Source organism: Ranitomeya variabilis, chromosome 6 (assembly GCF_051348905.1).
Source record: "Ranitomeya variabilis isolate aRanVar5 chromosome 6, aRanVar5.hap1, whole genome shotgun sequence".
Classification (NCBI taxonomy): Eukaryota; Metazoa; Chordata; class Amphibia; order Anura; family Dendrobatidae; genus Ranitomeya; species Ranitomeya variabilis.
In genome coordinates, this window is record NC_135237.1 from 581,249,581 (window position 1) to 581,271,392 (window position 21,812).

General features: G+C 53.0%; 1 protein-coding gene across 3 annotated transcripts in view; it reads left to right on the forward strand.

The window, feature by feature from the left end:
* TONSL (tonsoku like, DNA repair protein) overlaps window positions 1–21,812 on the forward strand; it is an 86,729-nt gene that overhangs the window by 51,741 nt on the left and 13,176 nt on the right. For 2 of the 3 annotated variants that reach the window (XR_013217114.1, XM_077271570.1), the window contains exons 11-19: window positions 10,193–10,370; window positions 11,194–11,252; window positions 11,330–11,419; window positions 11,494–11,566; window positions 11,702–11,865; window positions 11,940–12,063; window positions 17,280–18,136; window positions 19,796–19,890; window positions 20,234–20,390. Coding sequence is in view for 2 of the 3 variants with exons in the window: in XM_077271570.1 (XP_077127685.1) it covers window positions 10,193–10,370; window positions 11,194–11,252; window positions 11,330–11,419; window positions 11,494–11,566; window positions 11,702–11,865; window positions 11,940–12,063; window positions 17,280–18,136; window positions 19,796–19,890; window positions 20,234–20,390 (1,797 nt within the window). In the remaining variant the exon portion in view is untranslated. The remainder of the gene's footprint in view (window positions 1–10,192; window positions 10,371–11,193; window positions 11,253–11,329; window positions 11,420–11,493; window positions 11,567–11,701; window positions 11,866–11,939; window positions 12,064–17,279; window positions 18,137–19,795; window positions 19,891–20,233; window positions 20,391–21,812) is intronic. The other variant, XM_077271571.1, reaches the window with a different exon arrangement.

Genomic DNA, 21,812 nt, shown 5'->3' on the forward strand with positions numbered 1-21,812 from the left:
CCGTGGCCAACAGCACCAGACCTACCACCGAACTTCGCCAGTGTTACCACTGCAGGCAGCCTGGTCATATCAGTCCCAACTGTCCAGACAAGCAGAAGAACCCCTCATCCAAGGCCCCAGGGCCTAATGCAGCAGTTCTTTTGGTGGGTGGTGTGGTTGGGAGGGTGTGTGACAACGTACAGCCCGTCACTGTGGGAGGTCGTGTTGCTACAGGCCTCAAGGACACCGGGGCTGAACGAACCCTCACCCGACCCGAACTGGCGGCCCCTGAAGAAATCATTCCGGGGAAAACCCTAACTGTCACTGGGATTGGGATTTTATTGATTGGGGTGCCGGGAGCGGGGTGAAGGAAGTGGGGCTGTCTGATAATTTGCCCACTGATGTTTTGTTGGGGACTGATTTGGGGAGGTTAGTGGCACACTTCGTCATTGACACCCCTCCCCAATCTACTAATGAGGGTAACGTTAACCCTGATGATGATGATGGGAAATCGCATGTTACCTGACCATGCTTTATCTTGTAATGATGCATCTGTTAACCATCTTTTCCCTAGGATTGATGGTGAAAATGTTGTACCTGTGCCAACTGAATCTGATAATGATGTTTCTGTGAAAGTTGATGTGTCCATAGGTACAGGAGTGCTCAGCCACGTTGCTCTGCGGAGTGAGACGGCTGAGGAACCCCTAGCAGGGGCAAGTGTCGGTGCTACAAGAAATGGGGAGATACATGGGAACCGTGAGGAAGGTGATGCCATGCAATTGACCAGTGCCACCGAGGAAGGTAACTGGCCCATAAGTAGCAACGCTCCTGAGGTAATGGGGGTGGATGGGGAGGTAGAGCCCATAGCAGCATCGGCTGATGGGTCTGTAGAAACCCCCGGGGAGACAGCCTACGTAGCTGCTGTCACCCGCAGTCAGAGTGCCCGGAACGCAGATACCTGTTTGCCTTCTGGACCCTCCTCAGTCATCAGTATGACTGAACCAGAGGTGGACCCAGTGCAGGTCCCAGAGGGCTCCCGTGGGGAAGGGACCCTGACATCGCTTCTGGCTTCCCCTAGCCAGGAGTTTCAGGCCGCTCTGCACACAGATGCGAGCCTAGAGAGTTTGAGACAACTCACCGGGACGCCATTCTCCGAGACTGATAAGGAGAAGGTGTTCTGGGAAGGAGGAAGGTTGTACCGGGAGACAGTACCCGGAAAATTGCAAAAGGAGTGGTTGAGGGAAAGACAGCTGGTCGTCCCGCAGCAATTCCGGGGTGAGTTGTTGCGGATTGCCCATGAGATCCCGCTAGCTGGACACTTGGGGATCAGCAAAACTAAGGCCCGGCTGTCTCAACACTTCTATTGGCCTAAGATGGGGACAGATGTGTCAAACTACTGCCGCTCCTGTATCACCTGTCAAAGAGTGGGGAAGGCGGGGCCTGCTCTTAAGGCTCCCCTGATCCCTTTGCCAGTGATAGAGGAGCCTTTCCAGAGGATTGCGGTGGACATTGTGGGCCCGCTGGCCGTCTCCAGCAGCTCTGGAAAGCGATATATTCTAACTGTGGTAGACTACGCTTCCCGGTACCCAGAGGCAGTAGCTCTGTCTTCAACTAGGGCAGATAAGGTGGCGGATGCCCTGTTGGCTATCTTTGCACGGGTAGGATTTCCCAGAGAAATGCTTACTGATCAAAGGACCCAATTTATGTCTCACCTAATGGAGGCTCTCTGTAAGAAAATGCAGGTGAAGCACCTGGTATCGAGTGCGTATCACCCACAGACCAATGGCTTGTGTGAACGCTTCAATGGTACCCTCAAACAGATGCTACGCATGCTGGTTGAGACCCAAGGGCGCGACTGGGAGCGGTACCTCCCACACCTGCTGTTCGCTTACCGAGAGGTTCCGCAGGCCTCGACGGGGTTCTCTCCCTTCGAGCTCCTGTACGGCAGGCGAGTCCGGGGACCCCTTGGGTTGGTAAGAGAATCCTGGGAAGAGGAGCCGAACCCTTCTGAAGTGTCCGTAGTGGAGTATGTCATGCGCTTCCGTTACAATACGCAGACCTTGACGCAGTTGGTGCATGACAACATGACGCAGGCTGAGGCTGATCAGAAGCACTGGTACGACCAGAACGCCCGGGAGCGGACCTACCACGTGGGTCAAAAGGTGTGGGTGCTGGTCCCCGTACCAACGGATAAGCTTCAGGCAGCCTGGGAGGGCCCGTACGTCGTCCACCAACAGCTCAACCCGGTCACCTACGTGGTCACGCTTGACCACGCTCGGGGTAGGCGAAAGGCCTTTCACGTCAACATGATGAAGGCTCATCACGAACGTGAACCTTTCGTCTTACCGGTCTGCAGCGCACCCGAAGACGGGGAGGAAGACACCCTCCTGGACATGCTGGCCCAAGCCAAGGCCAATGGGTCCATTGAGGACGTGGAGGTAAGCGCCTCGCTAGATGAACCACAGCGGTTGCAGTTGCAAACCACACTGGAACCCTTCCAGGTCGTGTTCTCCAACCGGCCTGGAAGGACTGAGTTAGTCGTCCACGAGGTGGACACCGGGAATCACGCCCCACTACGGCGAACACCCTATCGAATCTCTGACCAGGTGCAGCAGATTGCGCCAGGAGATCGATGAGATGTTACAGCTGGGGGTGATTAGACGGTCAAAGAGCGCGTGGGCCTCACCGGTAGTTCTCGTGCCAAAAAAGGACCGGACCACCTGGTTCTGCGTGGACTACAGGGGGCTCAACGCCATTACAGCCTCTGACGCGCACCCAATGCCGCGCATCGAGGAGCTGCTTGAGAAGTTAGCTGGCGCAAAATACCTGACAATAATGGATCTGAGTTGCGGATACTGGCAGATTTCCCTGAGCCCCGAGGCACAGGAGAAGTCCGCCTTTATCACACCCTTTGGACTGTACGAGTCCACGGTCATGCCCTTCGGCATGAAGAATGCCCCTGCCACTTTCAGCGGATGGTCAATCTCCTGCTTCAGGAACTGGAGAAGTACACAGTGGCGTACTTGGATGACATTGCCATCTTCAGTCCCTCCTGGGGGGAACACCTGCAGCATCTCGAGGAGGTGCTCAGGCGAATTCACCGAGCAGGACTGACTATCAAGCCGGGAAAGTGCCAGATGGGCATGAGGGAGGTCCACTACCTGGGGCACCGGGTAGGCGGAGGCACCCTGAAACCGGAGCCTGAGAAAGTGGGCGCGATCGTGAACTGGCCCACTCCTGGGACCAAGAAACAGGTGATGTCCTTCCTGGGCACTGCAGGGTACTATAGGCGCTTTGTGCAGCACTATAGTAGCCTGGCAAAACCTTTGACGGACCTCACCAGGAAGAAGCTACCACACATCGTCAACTGGACAGATGGCTGTGAGGGGGCCTTCCAGGCGTTGAAAACTGCACTGTGCAACACCCCTGTGTTGAAAGCAGTCGACCGTTCTTGGTACAGACCGACGCCAGCGAGTTTGGCCTTGGTGCTGTGCTCAGCCAGGTTGACTCGGAGGACCAAGAGCACCCCGTGTTGTACCTGAGCCGGAAACTTTTGCCGAGGGAAGTGGCCTACTCCACCATCGAGAAGGAGTGCCTGGCCGTAGTTGCAGCCCTACTTGTACGGTCGCACCTTCACTGTGGTGACCGACCACGACCCTCTGCGCTGGCTAAGCACCATGTGTGGAACCAATGGCAGGTTGCTACGCTGGAGCCTTGCCCTTCAGCAATTAGACTTCACCATTAAACACAAAGCGGGCAAAGAGCATGGGAATGCAGATGGACTCTCCCGCCAGGGTGAACCCACGGAGGTGCGCATGGAGGCATACCGAGAGGTTCTGCCGCCGTAGCGCACGCTAAAAGGGGGAGGTGTCACGATATGGTATGAAATATCATAAGTTAGTTTCCTTGCTAGCATGCGGGGGCTAAACCCCCCCTCTCTCTGGCTCTCTTTGCTTCCCTGTGAGTTTCTGAATCTAAGGCAGTAGGGGGTTTTATGGCCATGCCATAAATTCCAGGCTCTGAAGGAAGTTACTCGCCCCCTCCCAACTGCTGTAGCTGGAACTGTTAGAGAAGATTCCGGAATCATGCAAGTCTTTGTTCCATTTTTGTAAGATATTAGGCAGACGATGTAAGATAGGAAAATGGTAGATATATCTTCTTATTCTCCATCGGTGGATCTACGCATCACTCTAGACACGGGCGTCTAACTCCATCGGGTGAAGAAGTAGGGATTGCTCTGTACATAATAGGACATATTTGATCTCATTAGAAAGCCCACGGTAATCTGAGATGAATGCTGGGTATGATATGATTCTGACATGTTCTGTAGCGAAGATACCAGCATTAGATATCTTTAGGGGACATTTAGTTACACTGAAGAAAGAGGCGGGCGATCTCAACACAGCCCTTTCTGTGAGGTCACAGGCTGTAGGTTATAAAGTTGCTGGCAGGCTTCCAGGGGGGAGTTGTGAGTTTTTACCTGAAGCGACCTGACTGCGAGTGCAAATGCACTGGGATAGATGGAAACTTCACTAGCCTGGTTGCCTGCAATGCTTTGAACAACTGTAAATGTTATTTCTCATGTTATTTCCTGTTTTTTTTATAATTACCTTGTACATATTTGCAATTGTCTCACTTGTAACATCTTTGTAAAATATTTTTATAAAGCATTGCCTACATTTGGTGGGGTATATTATTTCATTCCAGTTCTTTCTCCCTGCTCTAAGAACGTACCCTAAGTCTCTTGAAGGGAAATTACGCTACTGTTTTGGGTTAGCTTCGGACCCGTTTAATCGAGGCTGGTGGCAGTGATACCGTACTGTGCAGGCCATTGGGGTGTTGTAGCGACTGCGGCTTAATAATTATTGTTCCTGCCTGAGCGGGAGTAGTTTATCGCGTCGCTGCAGCGCGCCCAATAGCCAGTACATAGCAGGCAGCCTTTCTGGCGACTAATTACCCTAGGTGCAGTACCTGATCTGACCTGGCAGTAAGGGGGGCGCCATAGAGCTGCAAGGTTTAAGTGGAACTGTAAGCGGGATATACACAAATCCCTGCAGTTCATGGTGTATTGAAGAGCAGTGGGATACCTAAAATAAGCCCCTGCTGTAAACTGAGAGGTCAATAGCATTGTGTGTATTTTTTTCATCACATTGTGGCAGTGGAGGGATAACCAAGATAAGCCCCTCTGCACATGTGAAAGCCGTCTGTTGGTCTAAAGTCACCCCAATCCGTGACCTATTGGTGGCAGTGGTCAGGAATCCCTGTGGATTTCGTGACAAACTGCTGGCCGCGGCTAAGGGATCTTGACAGTCACGGTGTGAATCGTGACGCTTCATTACAGATACAAAACTGACATGGAAAACACAAGGATCAAAATATCGAAATAATAATAAAACATGTAAAAAGTGTAAGTACATGAAAAATGCCAACTAAAACATCCATGAAACCGGTCCACTCCCTGACTCCAAGATTTCCTACCCCGTGTGGTGCTAGTTAGTGGACACACCGCGATCTAACATGTCCATTTTCTCACATTATTTTCAAGGGTACCATCAATTCTGTCCAGGCCTATCTCATGAGCTTTATTTTTTACTAGCTGTTTCCAGCCAGCTAATGCTCGGCATGCTCATTGCTATCTAATTAACGCTGCTGATGATTAAACTAAATAATGACAACATTCAATAGCGCTTACGCACGTGGTAAATTAACTTAAAATGAAGTTAATAACAATAATCATTAAAAATCTGAATAATACTAATACGTTTTATTTAAAGTGTAAAATCAAAAACAAACTGGATTCAGTAAGATGTGCGTTTTTTATTCATTCCAGCATCTAAACAAATTTCATAACGAAACATAAATTAAGTTAAAATTTCTCTGTGAACACAATCACATGTGTGGGGATGGAGCCTCGTGTGGTAATGTGGGGGGACGGAGCCTCGTGTGGTAATGTGTGGGGATGGAGCCTCGTGTGGTAATGTGGGGGGACGGAGCCTCGTGTGGTAATGTGTGGGGATGGAGCCTCGTGTGGTAATGTGGGGGGACGGAGCCTCGTGTGGGGATGGAGCCTCGTGTGGTAATGTGGGGGGACGGAGCCTCGTGTGGTAATGTGTGGGGACGGAGCTTCGTGTGGTAATGTGTGGGGACGGAGCCTCGTGTGGTAATGTGTGGGGACGGAGCCTCGTGTGGTAATGTGTGGGGACACAGCCTCATATGGTAATGTGTGGGGACGGAGCCTCGTGTGGTAATGTGTGGGGACGGAGCCTCGTGTGGTAATGTGTGAGGACGGAGCCTCGTGTGGTAATGTGTGGGGACGGAGCCTCGTGTAGTAATGTGTGGGGACGGAGCCTCGTGTGGTAATGTGTGGGGACGGAGCCTCGTGTGGTAATGTGTGGGGACGGAGCCTCGTGTGGTAATGTGTGGGGACGGAGCCTCGTGTGGTAATGTGTGGGGACGGAGCCTCATGTGGTAATGTGTGGGGACACAGCCTCATATGGTAATGTGTGGGGACGGAGCCTCGTGTGGTAATGTGTGAGGATGGAGCCTCGTGTGGTAATGTGTGGGGATGGAGCCTCGTGTGGTAATGTGTGGGGACGGAGCCTCGTGTGGTAATGTGTGGGGACGGAGCCTCGTGTGGTAATGTGTGAGGACGGAGCCTCGTGTGGTAATGGGGTAAGGGGGCGGGATTATGTGTGGTAATGTGGTGGGGGGCGGGATTATGTGTGGTAATGTGGTGGGGGCGGGATTTTGTGGTAATGTGGTTGGGGGGCGGGATTATGTGTGGTAATGGGGTGGGGGGGCGGCATTATATGTGGTGGGGGGCGCGATTGTGTGTGGTAATGTGGTGGGGGGAGGGATTATGTGTGGTAATGTGGTGGGGGGCGGGATTGTGTGTGGTAATGTGGTGGGGGGCGGGATTATGTGGTAATGTGGTGGGGGGCGGGATTGTGTGTGGTAATGTGGTGGGGGGAGGGATTATGTGTGGTAATGTGGTGGGGGGCGGGATTGTGTGTGGTAATGTGGTGGGGGGCGGGATTATGTGGTGGGGGGCGGGATTGTGTGTGGTAATGTGGTGGGGGCGGGATTATGTGTGGTAATGTGGTGGGGGGCGGGATTATGTGTGGTAATGTGGTGGGGGGCGGGATTATGTGGGGGGCGGGATTATGTGTGGTAATGTGGGGGGCGGGATTGTGTGTGGTAATGTGGTGGGGGGCAGGATTATGTGTGGTAATGTGGTGGGGGTGGGATTATGTGTGGTAATGGGGTGGGGGCGGGATTGTGTGTGGTAATGGGGTGGGGAGCGGGATTATGTGTGGTAATGGGGTGGGGGGCGGGATTATGTGTGGTAATATGGTGGGGGGGCGAGATTGTGTGTGGTAATGGGGTGGGGGGCGGGATTGTGTGTGGTAATGTGGTGGGGGGTGGGATTGTGTGTGGTAATGAGGTGGGGGGCGGGATTATGTGTGGTAATGTGGTGGGGAGCGGGATTATGTGGTAATGGGTTGGGGGGGCGGGATTATGTGGTAATGGGGTGGGGGGGCGGGATTATGTGTGGTAATGTGGTGGGGGGCGGGATTATGTGGTAATGTGGTGGGGGGCGGGATTGTGTGTGGTAATGTGGTGGGGGCGGGATTATGTGTGGTAATGTGGTGGGGGGCGGGATTATGTGTGGTAATGTGGTGGGGGGCGGGATTATGTGTGGTAATGTGGGGGGCGGGATTATGTGTGGTAATGTGGGGGGCGGGATTGTGTGTGGTAATGTGGTGGGGGGCAGGATTATGTGTGGTAATGTGGTGGGGGTGGGATTATGTGGTAATGGGGTGGGGGCGGGATTGTGTGTGGTAATGGGGTGGGGAGCGGGATTATGTGTGGTAATGGGGTGGGGGGCGGGATTATGTGTGGTAATATGGTGGGGGGGCGAGATTGTGTGTGGTAATGGGGTGGGGGGCGGGATTGTTTGTGGTAATGTGGTGGGGGGTGGGATTGTGTGTGGTAATGAGGTGGGGGGCGGGATTATGTGTGGTAATGTGGTGGGGAGCGGGATTATGTGGTAATGGGGTGGGGGGGCGGGATTATGTGGTAATGGGGTGGGGGGGCGGGATTATGTGTGGTAATGTGGTGGGGGGCGAGATTGTGTGTGGTAATGGGGTGGGGGGTGGGATTATATGTGGTGGGGGTGGGATTATGTGGCAATGTGGGGGGCGGGATTATGTGTGGTAATGTGGTGGGGGGCGGGATTATGTGTGGTAATGTGGTGGGGGCGGGATTATGTGTGGTAATGTGATGGGGGGCGGGATTATGTGGTAATGTGGTGGGGAGCGGGATTATGTGGTAATGGGGTGGGGGTGGGATTATGTGGCAATGTGGTGGGGGGCGGGATTATGTGTGGTAATGTGGTGGGGGGCGGGATTATGTGTGGTAATGTGGTGGGGGCGGGATTATCTGTGGTAATGTTGGGGGGGCAGGATTATGTGTGGTAATGTGGGTGGCGGGATTATGTGTGATGTGGTGGGGGTAGGGATTATGTGTGATGGGGGAGGGATTATCTGTGGTAATGTGGTGGGGGGCGGGATTATGCAGTAGATCCATGCAGTAAGGTTGGTTCTGGATCTGTGTAGTAAGATTTGTTGTGGATCTGTGCAGTAAGGTTGGTTCTGGATCTTTGTTTTTGGCTTGGTTCTGTATCTATGTTTTTGGCTTGGTTCTGGATCCGTGTAGTAAGGTTTGTTCTAGATCTCTGTAGTTAGGTTTGTTCTGGATCCATGCAGTAAGGTTGGTTCTGTATCTATGTTTTTGGCTTGGTTCTGGATCCGTGTAGTTAGGTTTATTCTGGATCCGTGCAGTAAGGTTGGTTCTGTATCTATGTTTTTGGCTTGGTTCTGGATCCATGTAGTTAGGTTTGTTCTGGATCCGTGCAGTGAGGTTGGTTCTGTATCCGTGCAGTAAGGTTGGTTCTGTATCTATGTTTTTGGCTTGGTTCTGTATCTATGTAATAAGACTGGTTCTGTATCTATGTTTTTGGCTGGGTTCTGGATCCGTGCAGTAAGGTTTAGTCTGGATCGCTGTAGTTAGGTTTGTTCTGGATCTCTGTAGTTAGGTTTGTTCTGGAACCATGCAGTAAGGTTCGTTCTGGATCCGTGCAGTAAGGTTGGTTCTGTATCTATGTTTTTGGCTTGGTTCTGTATCTATGTGATAAGACTGGTTCTGTATCTATGTTTTTGGCTGGGTTCTGGATCCATGCAGTAAGGTTTGTTCTGGATCTCTGTAGTTAGGTTTGTTCTGGATCCGTGCAGTAAGGTTTGTTCTGGATCCGTGTAGTAAGGTTTGTTCTGGATCTCTGTAGTTAGGTTTGTTCTGGATCTGTGCAGTAAGGTTGGTTCTGTATCTATGTTTTTGGCTTGGTTCTGGATCCATGCAGTAAGGTTTGTTCTGGATCTCTGTAGTTAGGTTTGTTCTGGATCTGTGCAGTAAGATTGGTTCTGGATCCGTGCAGTAAGGTTGGTTCTGGATCTCTGTAGTTAGGTTTGTTCTGGATCTGTGCAGTAAGATTGGTTCTGGATCCGTGCAGTAAGGTTGGTTCTGTATCTATGTTTTTGGCTTGGTTCTGTATCTATGTGATAAGACTGGTTCTGGATCTATGTTTTTGGCTTGGTTCTGTATCTATGTAATAAGACTGGCTCTGTATCTGTAGTAAGTGTCAGATCATTGATGAAGATGTCTGTATGTAGAGTCCCATGCATTGAATTTGGTGCAGTACATTACTCGATCTCTTCCTCAGATGTGGGGCTAAGTGTTCCTCACAGACGGCTGCTCCTGGTTTTGGAAAGGTTCTCTGTCATTCAGAGTCAAGAACGAGAGTGAAGGAAGCTGGCGTCTCTCACCTTCTTTATTAATCTATATCCATAGACGTAATGTGCGGAGAGTTTCGCACTAGTCTGGGCACATTCTGGCAGCATTACGGTCTGATGCCACCACGTGACCCGCCCTGCCGCTGCCACATTTGTATTGTGCTGATTGGCCATCTAGTTCCCAAATCCCCGATGGCCCTCTGCGGCAGGTGTCCAACCCCAGGAACCCACCACTCGCCATTACTAGAGGAGATCAGGCTACAGATGGGTGGCCACCACTTGGGCCGGGGCACAGTACTGCGTCTCGTGGGGTCAGGATACGGGGTCTCTCATCTATAACACCGATCCTTTCTCCTTTGTCCCAGAGGAAGGTTCTGCGTCAGCTCCTCGCTGTGCAGCAGAAGTGGGGGGCTCCTGACATTGGGGACACAGAGGCGGAGTTACATGAACTGTGCAGCGGTGACTCCGGGGAGAGCAGCGAGGACGAGGACATGGAGAACAGCGAGCCCCTGCAGGAAAGCGAGCTGGAGCTGTCCCAGAGCGGTAGGTATCGGCGCTGTCCCAGAGCGGTAGGTATCGGCGCTGTCCCAGAGCGGTAGGTATCGGCGCTGTCCCAGAGCGGTAGGTATCGGCGCTGTCCCAGAGCGGTAGGTATCGGCGCTGTCCCAGAGCGGTAGGTATCGGCGCTGTCCCAGAGCGGTAGGTATCGGCGCTGTCCCAGAGCGGTAGGTATCGGCGCTGTCCCAGAGCGGTAGGTATCGGCGCTGTCCCAGAGCGGTAGGTATCGGCGCTGTCCCAGAACGGTAGGTATCGGCGCTGTCCCAGAGCGGTAGGTATCGGCGCTGTCCCAGAGCGGTAGGTATCGGCGCTGTCCCAGAGCGGTAGGTATCGGCGCTGTCCCAGAGCGGTAGGTATCGGCGCTGTTCCAGAGCGGTAGGTATCGGCGCTGTCCCAGAGCGGTAGGTATCGGCGCTGTCCCAGAGCGGTAGGTATCGGCGCTGTCCCAGAGGGGTAGGTATCGGCGCTGTCCCAGCGCGGTAGGTATCGGCGCTGTCCCAGAGCGGTAGGTATCGGCGCTGTCCCAGAGCGGTAGGTATCGGCGCTGTCCCAGAGCGGTAGGTATCGGCTCTGTCCCAGAGCGGTAGATATCGGCGCTGTCCCAGAGCGGTAGGTATCGGCGCTGTCCCAGAGCGGTAGGGATCGGCGCTGTCCCAGAGCGGTAGGGATCGGCGCTGTCCCAGAGCGGTAGGGATCGGCGCTGTCCCAGAGCGGTAGGGATCGGCGCTGTCCCAGAGCGGTAGGTATCGGCGCTGCGTTGCGTCCCCCCATCTCTTCAGCTTCTGACTGCGCCTCTTGTGACTTCCAGAAGATGACGACCTGGAGGGCTACGAGAAGTCTGTGCCGGGCCGGAGGAGGGCCACCCGGGTGAGTGCAAGCTCCTGGGACCAGCAAGGTGTGGATGCTCCTCGTTCAGGCCATTAACCCTTGCTGTCCTTCATTAGTGGAATCGCCGTAACGAGAAGGGGGAGACCGTTCTGCATCGCGCCTGTATTGAGGGGAACGCCAAGATGGTGCAGAGCCTGCTGGAGAAGGTGAGTGCGGACCACCCCTCACACCATGTGGACCGGGGGGCATTATTGTATTACCCATGCATCCTGTATTCCAGGGCCACCCCCTGAACCCCCGAGATTACTGCGGCTGGACCCCACTTCATGAAGCCTGCAACCACGGACATCTGGGTGAGACCCCCGGCTGGAGTGCGCCTCCTCTGCGCGCTCATCTTCCTATCACATCCCCCTGGCGCCTCACCTTGCTGTTTGCCCCGCCCTCTTGGCAAATCATCTTCCCAGGTCTGATTATTGTGTTGTCCCCAGATATTGTCCAGCTCCTGTTAGAGCGAGGAGCCAACATTAATGATCCGGGGGGTCCGTTATGTGAGGGGATCACCCCCCTCCATGATGCTCTGTCCAGCGGGAACTTCCATGTCGCACAGCTGTTGATTAATAGAGGGGCATCCGTCACCCAGAAGACCACCAAGGTGCGTGCCCAGACCTACGTTCATGGGGGAGTTTCCCAAAATGTCAGGCTGATCTTCATTATGTCCCCCCACAGGGAGCGGCCCCTCTCAGCAGCCTGCAGGAATGGATCCACATGTACGGGAAGCACCTGGATCACGAGACGCGGCGGGACTGTAAGGAGACCGAGAAGATGCTGCGTGACGCTCTGGATAAGCCGGGTGAGAGGCGGGGGCAGGGAAAGAAGCCAGGTGGGGTGAGGTGAGAGGTAGGGGTGGGATGAGTGGTGCGGGCTGAGAGAGAGGTGGGCGTGAGGTACCGGCTGCGTGTGGAGGCGGTGTGATAGGTGCGGACTCCGTGAGGGGGACTGGGGGCAGGATGAGAGGTGGGGGCCGGGTGAGGGGATGAGAGGGGGAGTGGAGGCGGGACGAGAGGTGGGGGCCGGGTGAGGGGATGGGGAGGGGATGAGAGGGGGAGTGGGGGCGGGACGAGAGGTGGGGGCCGGGTGAGGGGATGAGAGGGGGAGTGGGGGCGGGACGAGAGGTGGGGGCCGGGTGAGGGGATGGGGAGGGGATGAGAGAGTGGGGGCGGGATGAGAGGTGTGGGCAGGGAGAGAAGCAAGTGGGGGCGGTGTGAGAGCTGGTGGGATGAGAGGTGGGGGCAGGATGGGTGTATACAGTGGGGAAAATAAGTATTTGATACGCTGCCAATTTTCCAAGTTTTCGCTCTCGTAGACTTCACCTGTGAGAGACAGAATGTAAAGATAAAAAACAGAAAATCACATTGTATGATTGTTACATAATTAATTTGCATTTTATTGCATGAAATAAGTATTTGATACAATAGAAAACAGAACTTAATATTTGGTACAGAAACCTCTTTCCAATTACAGAGGTCGGACATTTCCTTTAGTCCTTGACCAAGTCTGCACACACTGCAGCAGGGATATTGGCCCCCTCCATACAGATCTTCTCCATACAGATCTTCTCCAGATCTTTCAGGTTTCGGCGCCGTCTCTGGGCAACATTGAGTTTCAACTTCCTCCAAAGATTTTCTATTGGGTTCAGGTCTGGAGACTGGCTAGGCCACTCCAGGATATTTGAAATGCTTCTTACGGATCCACTCCTTTGTTGCCCAGGCTGTGCGTTTCAGGTGATTATCATCCTGGAAGACCCAGCCACGACCCATCTTCAATGCTCTTAATGAGGGAAGGAGGTTGTTGGCCAAAATCTCACGATACATGACCCCATCCATCTCCCATCAATACAGTGCAGTCGTCCCCAAAGTATGATGTTTCCCCCACCATGCTTAACTGTTGGGACGGTGTTCTTTGTTTTGTCCTATTCTTCCTTCAAACACGGCGTGTGGCGTTAATAACTAAAAAGTTCTCCTTTGGTTCCTGACCACATGACCACCTCCCATGCTTCCTCTGGATCATCCAGATGGTCATTGGGGAACTTCAGATGGACCTGGACATGTGCTGGTGTGAGCAGAGGGATCTTATGTGCCCTGCAGGATATTAATCCATGATGGTGTATTGTGTTACTAATGGTAATGTTTGAGACTGTGGTCCCAGCTCTCTTCAGGTCATTGACCAGGTCCTCCAGTGTAGTTCTGGGCTGATTCCTGAGCTTTCTGAGAATCATCCTTATCCCACAAGGCGAGATTTTGCATGGAGCCACAGACCGAGGAAGATTGACAGTCATCTTGTGTTTCTTCCATTTTCTAATAATTGTTCCAACAGTTGTTGCCTTCTCATCAAGCTGCTTGCTATTGTCCTGTAGTCCATCACAGCCTAGTGCAGGTCTACAATTTTGTCCCTGGTGTCGTTAGACAGCTCTTTGGTCTTGGCCATGGTGGAGAGGTTAGAGTGTGATTTAGTGTGTGGACAGGTGCAATTAATACAGGTAATGAGTGCAGAGTAAGATCACAAGAATGGTGAGCAAAAATCCCAGAACCACACAGGGGGGACTTAGAGAATGACCTGCATAGAACTGGGACCACCGTAACAAAGGCTACCATCAGTAACATATTCGTACCAAAATCATAAAAGGAATCAAATCAAAAAAATGAACATATATTCCCTTAAAATTTATCTTTTTAATAATCCAATAATTAAAAACACCTGGGAACACGGTTGGACAGGAAGCCCCTGGTTTTTTAGGTGTGGCAATTTTTCCAGGTGTGGAATTATGTTTCAATGCGAGACCTTTTGCAGTGCTGTAAGTGGAAAAACCGTCAGTGTCACGGATCCCTACTCCGCGGTTTCACTTATTCGTCATGTGCCTGCTCTCACACGTGACTTGGGGTTGTGCCTGCAAGGGTTAATCTATCTCCCCTCTCTCAGTCCAGCATTCAACCTCTGTCCTATGCTGTAATGGGAGCATAAATCACACCCCGACCCAGGCCACACACCCGCTCATACACGCTGCCACCACTCACCGACCCAGGCCACACACCCCGCTCATACACACTGCCACCACTCATCGAATACACGGGCGATGAGTCCCAGAAATAGTAATATTACTAATAAAAATATGTCTATCACTCATAAGGCTCACACACCTTAGTGTATGGATTCTTTTAGAACATTCAAGGTTCAACTTGTTAAAGTTTTATACTTTAATAACAAAAGGTTTAATGCTTACAATAAGAAAAAGGTATAAAAATATGATAATAAAAAGACATACAACTTACGCAAAACAGTATCAAAATAAACAGGAGAAAAACTTACAGAAATCATCTAACTGGTAGTCTGCTTTCTGCTCCCTGAGGGGGGTGAATGGAGTTGATGGATCACAACAGCTTCTCAGGCTGCGCTCACATGTGAACACAATTCTCTGTCTCCAGCCTAAATTTATAACTTTGGTCTGGAGGTCAGGTTTCTAGACCGGCCCCTCAGGTTAATATCATAATTGCGGGCTGTTTGATTGGCCACGGCCGCTCTACTAATGAATACATTATTTTCTCTTTTGAGACACTTGTGAAAAGGTTCTCAGGAATAGATCCCCTTAAGCCACAATTAGCATCTCCCCTCCAAGACCTAGAAGGTGCCAAATGTTCCCTTTCTTCTCGGCCCTAGCTAGGCCTCCTGGTGAGATAGGGAGACACAATGTCTACTAGTCCCAAGGAAGTACCTGTTAACACCCAGGTGCGATTTGCCTTCAGGACAGATGTTACATTATCACTAGTCACACATATAACCCTAGACATATGCCACTACACACATATAGATATATATACACATATTTCACCACAGTCAGCATTCGAGACTTTGGTAAGTGTAGACCCATGGGGCTGGTATATAAGGCAGCGAGTACCCGCCCTATGGACTACGTTGGTAAAACTACAAGAATTAAGGGTGAGGGTGGGCGAGCACCTTGGTGACATCAGGAACAAAAGAGATACGCCGGTAGCCCGTCACATGAATGATATACATGGCGGACGCCTAGGAGACCTCACCTTTAATATGATCCCACTGGTTAGACCGAAAATCATCCGGGGGGATCTGGACAAGATCCTACAGAGAAGGGAGGCAGAGTGGATCTTCAGGCTCCAATCCCTTCCCCCAAAGGATTACACGACTGTTTGTCCTCCACATGCTTTATCTCATCCATGATTTCTGTGCTGGAGGTTGGCGCTTTTTTTGCGTCGGTGCTCTAGAACCTTTTATTGCATATTACTACATGTTTTTTTCCATGTTCCCCATGTTGATGGAGTATATTGTTCCATTGAACTTGCGATATGTATTTTTATTCGATCTTGTTCATAATCACTACCTGTCTAATAAGACGTATCTGGCTATAATAACACTGACCAGGAGGCTTGTATTGGATGAGGCCGTTCCGTTATTTTTGTAATTGATACTCATTATGTCCCATGATTTGGTCTTGGGATCTGGAAATGAGACAAGCTGGGACACATGTTCCACTGAGTAGTCGGAAGAGAGGCGCTTAGACTGTTGGAACGCACGCCGGGCTAATCCGTCATATGGCGGCTATAGCATTGAACACCGTGGCACGCACTGGCTGCTGTGGGTTGCGCGGCTGGTAATTCCGGCTGTGCGCGGTATTGGGACACATGCTACAACCTATTGATGGACCAGATAAATTGGGGTATGTGAGGTGCATATTTGCTCATGTGACCCAGTTTCATTATTTCGCCGCCCACCTGGGGGTGCAGCAGATAGGTGTTTTCTAATTGATGGTGGTTATTCCTGACCGCCGGCTATGCTTTTCCATCATGACATCCGGCATCTCTGATATCGCTATTGTGGCCTCCTGATGAACCGTCACAGCAGGGAAACGCATCGGGGCACATCTTATGCACGGTGACTGGACCTTACTGGGGCATCATAGTTTTTTTTGCTAATGCATGAACTACATCTGGCCTACGGTTTAGGCAGTGACTATGAAGATGCCATTGTTGATGTTGTAGCACTAATCAGTGTATGGGATGACATCTAATATTGTGTGCATCTATATCTTATGGTCTACAACATACCTGCAAGCGTTTCTATAATTTTTCTTGCTTTTTTCATCTTTTCTCTATGTTAATATTGTTTTCCCACCTTCATTGTTAGGGTGAGTTAGGGGAGCGAGGGATAGTCCTCGGTGAGTGGGGGCGCCAAATTCGTCATTAGGGTGCCAACCTCCACAGCAAGGCAGGCATTCAGCTAGGCTTATTGCAGGGTCATTGTAACCTTTTGTGGTCGTTTTTATATTATTGGTATCTTACCAGTTTGCTCACTGGGTAGGTGTTTTTTAATATTGGATTCTTAAAAAGATAAATTTTAAGGGAATATATGTTCACTTTTTACCATCAGTAACACACTACGCCGCCAGGGACTCAGATCCTGCAGTGCCAGATGTGTCCCCCTGCTTAAGCCAGTACATGTTCGGGCCCATCTGACGTTTTCTAGAGAGCATTTGGATAATCCAGAAGAATATTGGGAGAATGTCCCTATGGTCTGATGAAACCAAATTAGAACAGTTCGGTAAAAACAAAACTCGCCATGTTTGGAGGAGACAGAATGCCGAGTTGCATCCAAAGAACACCATACCTACTGTGAAGCATGGGGGTGGCAACGTCATGCTTTGGGGCTGTTTCTCTGCAAAGGGACCAGGATGACTGATCTGTGTGTATGAAAGAATGAATGGGGCCATGTATCGTGAGATTTTGAGTGCAAACCTCCTTCCATCAACCAAATACTTATTTTCCACCATAATTTGCAAAATAAATCTTGCCAAATCAGAGAAGGTGATTACAGGCCTCTCTCATCTTTTTAAGTGGGAGAACTTGCACAATTGGTACCTGACTAAATACTTTTTTTTCCCCACTGTATATCCCCACTGTATATGGCCGCGCTCCGCCCTGCGTGACCCGTGGATATGGCCGCTCTCCACCCCATGTGACCTGTCTACTCCTGTTCTTGCAGCTTTCTCCGCCACTCCTCGGTCGGCACAGGAGCTTCAGGACAGCATGCTGTTTGATGCGGAGCAGTCAGAGCCGCTCTTCGTGAGCCCAGTGCTCTCTTCTGGGGGTCAGTGGGAAAACTCGGCTCATGTGAGAAGTCGTCCGGAGTGCAGAGCGTCCAAGAGCCCACGACAGTCCGGCCAGGAGGACGAGGACTTCACTGCACATCACTCCCCTCCGCTCCACTCCAGTGCCCACGTCCACCTGGAGGCTCTTCCCACAGAGGAGCCTGAGCAGCTGCTGACACCACTGAGGCCGGTGAAGAAGAGGCCGCGACATGGAGCTCCGAGGTCGTCCTCCGATTCAGATATCAGGAAGGAGAGAACTGCAGGGTCCGATCTTTCCAAAGGTGGGATAGACGCCTATCATAAAGCCATGCAAGGCCTGGGCAGTGCAAAGTCCCGCCTCCTGAGCCAGAGCTTAGCACAGTCTGAGACCGCCCCCGAGGACCCTGCTCTCACAGGGGCGCTGGTTCCCTCCCACCTTTACCTGGAAGATGATTGGCTAGAAGATGATTTAATGATGGACTCGCGCTCCAGGAAGAGAAGTCGCCAATCTCCAGATGTCCTGGAGGTGCCGGAGACTGAGGAGTACAGTGAAGAGGAGGAAGCCACTCCCCAGAGGGACAAACCGGGGCCACACACCCTCACCCGGAAACGCTCTCGCCAGACTAAGCTGACCCAGATTGTGGACAGGGCTGTGGTGGGGCGCACGAAAAGCAGTGGGCAGAATGTCTCCATCCCCCGCATTGTGGACGCCGCAAGATCGCACAGCACAACAGAGGACAGTGGAAGCAGAGCTGTGCCGGGCTCTGCTCAGGTGGGTCACATGTGCACGGAGGGTGGGGGTACAGTAGTGTGAGAGGTATACTCCTGGGGATGAGCAGTGGTCCTGTATCACAATGTGAACCAGACCGTCACCTGCCGATATCCCCAGACCGTCACCGGCCGATATCCCCAACCCCCAGACCGTCACCTGCCGATATCCCCGACCCCCAGACCGTCACCTGCCGATATCCCCGACCCCCACACATCACCTGCTGATATCCCCGACTACCACACTGTGACCTGCCGATATCTCTGACTGCCATACTGTGACCTGCCGATATCTGACCGCCACACTGAGACCTTACGATATCCCCGACCCCCACACTGTGACCTGCCGATATTCCCAACCTCCACACTATGACCTGCCGATATCCCCTACCGCCACACTGTGACCGGCCGATATCCCCGACCGCCACACTGTGACCTGCTGATATCCCCGACCTCCACACTGTGACCTGCTGATATCCCCGACCTCCACACTGTGACCTGCCGATATCCCCTACCGCCACACTGTGACCTGCTGATATCCCCTACCGCCACACTGTGACCTGCTGATATCCCCGACCTCCACACTGTGACCTGCTGATATCCCCGACCTCCACACTGTGACCTGGCGATATCCCCGACCTCAACACTGACCTGCCGATATCCCCTACCGCCACACTGTGACCTGCCGATATCCCCTACCGCCACACTGTGACCTGCCGATATCCCCGACCGCCACACTGTGACCTGCCGATATCCCCGACTTCAACACTGTGACCTGCCGATATCCCCGACCGCCACACTGTGACCTGCCGATATCCCCGACCGCCACACTGTGACCTGCCGATATCCCCGACCGCCACACTGTGACCTGCCGATATCCCCGACCTCAACACTGTGACCTGCCGATATCCCCGACCGCCACACAGTGACCTGCCGATATCCCCGACCGCCACACAGTGACCTGCCGATATCCCCGACCGCCACACTGTGACCTGCCGATATCCCCGACCTCCACACTGTGACCTGCTGATATCCCCGACCTCCACACTGTGACCTGCCGATATCCCCGACCGCCACACTGTGACCTGCCGATATCCCCGACCTCAACACTGTGACCTGCCGATATCCCCGACCGCCACACAGTGACCTGCTGATATCCCCGACCGCCACACAGTGACCTGCCGATATCCCCGACCGCCACACTGTGACCTGCTGATATCCCCGACCTCCACACTGTGACCTGCCGATATCCCCGACCTCCACACTGTGACCTGCCGATATCCCCGACCTCAACACTGACCTGCCGATATCCCCGACCGCCACACAGTGACCCTCCATACATATCCTATACCGTCACCCTCCGATATCTGGTTGTCACGTATGTGAGGCACACGTACTGTCCGTCCTCCTTCCGGCGGCTCCTGGAGATGATGGTGCAGCTGCCAGCGCTGATTTGGCTGCTTTCGCACCACCGCTGGTCAGTGCCGCTCATGTCCTGAGGAGCTGATCATTCCCGATTGTCACTCGCTGGATTCTCAGGATTTCCGGCCATAGTAGGGCACCGTGTACCGGCCACGGCTGCCCGTCTGACCCCGGCGTCCAGCCGCTGCCCCAGCATGTCTTGTGTGACAGCGAGCCCTGGATGTTTTTTGTTTCTTCCTAGCCCCCCTCCGCGACTGTGAACCCCTCTTTGCCTCCACCAATCAGGGTGCGGGTCCGAGTTCAGGGCGACGTCTTCCTCATCCCGGTCCCTCACAGGTAAGACACACAGGAGTCTGACAACTCCTCAGTCACTTGTTTCTTCAGTTGTCGCAATGTCTGCTTGCAATTAGTGAACGGAAAATTAATTGCTCATACAGCTGAAGGGTCGTTACAGTGTTTCATATAGGTAAACTATCAGGAGACGGCTCTGTGCTTCTGTGTTCACCTGCACTACAGTAATACATTGTAACAAGCCCTCAGCTGTATGAGCAGAAATAGTTGGAGGGGGTTTTAAGTGCATAGAGCCATGTTTCCATTCACTGACTGCAAGCAGAGGTGGAGGATGAGTGTAGAAGAGTGACCGATGTATTCTAACCCTCATCATCCTGCTGTTTGTCAGTGATGGAGCCACACGAGAGGTGTCATGGTTGGCGGAGCAGGCCTCGCAGCGCTACTACCAGAGCTGTGGCCTGCTGCCTCGCCTGACGCTGAAGAAGGAAGGGGCCCTGCTGGCTGCCCAGGACCCCATCCTCCATGTGCTGCAGAGCAATGAGGAGGTGAGTAGTGTGCTGCGATGCGGTGAGGAGGATAGCTGTGTGGTACAACAAGGAGGGTAGTGGTGCGGTATGACGAGGGGAGTGGTGTGAGGAGGGCAGCGGTGCAACAAGGAGGGGAGTGGAGAGGAGTGCGGTGAGGAGGATAGCTGTGCGGTACGACAAGAAGGGTAGTGGTGCGGTATGACGAGGGGAGTGGTGTGAGGAGGGCAGCGGTGCAACAAGGAGGGGAGAGGAGTGCGGTGAGGAGGATAGCTGTGCGGTACGACAAGAAGGGTAGTGGTGCGGTATGACGAGGGGAGTGGTGTGAGGAGGGCAGCGGTGCAACAAGGAGGGGAGAGGAGTGCGGTGAGGAGGATAGCTGTGCGGTACGACAAGGAGTGTAGTGGTGCGGTATGACGAGGGGAGTGGTGTGAGGAGGGCAGCTTTGCAACAAGGAGGGGAGTGGAGAGGAGTGCGGTGAGGAGGATAGCTGTGCGGTACGACAAGGAGTGTAGTGGTGCGGTATGACGAGGGGAGTGGTGTGAGGAGGGCAGCTTTGCAACAAGGAGGGGAGTGGAGAGGAGTGCGGTGAGGAGGATAGCTGTGCGGTACGACAAGAAGGGTAGTGGTGCGGTATGACGAGGGGAGTGGTGTGAGGAGGGCAGCTTTGCAACAAGGAGGGGAGTGGAGAGGAGTGCGGTGAGGAGGATAGCTGTGCGGTACGACAAGGAGTGTAGTGGTGCGGTATGACGAGGGGAGTGGTGTGAGGAGGGCAGCTTTGCAACAAGGAGGGGAGTGGAGAGGAGTGCGGTGAGGAGGATAGCTGTGCGGTACGACAAGAAGGGTAATGGTGTGGTATGACGAGGGGAGTGGTGTGAGGAGGGCAGCGGTGCGCTGAGGAGGATAGCTGTGCGGTACGACAAGAAGGGTAGTGGTGCGGTATGACGAGGGGAGTGGTGTGAGGAGGGCAGGGTGCAACAAGGAGGGGAGCGGAGAGGAGTGCGGTGAGGAGGATAGCTGTGTGGTACGACAAGAAAGGTAGTGGTGCGGTATGACGAGGGGAGTGGTGTGAGGAGGGCAGCGGTGCAACAAGGAGGAGAGCGGTGAGGATAGCTGTGTGGTACAACAAGGAGGGTAGTGGTGCGGTATGACGAGGGGAGTGGTGTGAGGAGGGCAGCGGTGCAACAAGGAGGAGAGCGGTGAGGATAGCTGTGTGGTACAACAAGGAGGGTAGTGGTGCGGTATGACGAGGGGAGTGGTGTGAGGAGGGCAGCTTTGCAACAAGGAGGGGAGTGGAGAGGAATGCGGTGAGAAGGATAGCTGTGCGGTACGACAAGAAGGGTAGTGGTGCGGTATGACGAGGGGAGTGGTGTGAGGAGGGCAGCGGTGCAACAAGGAGGGGAGAGGAGTGCGGTGAGGAGGATAGCTGTGCGGTACGACAAG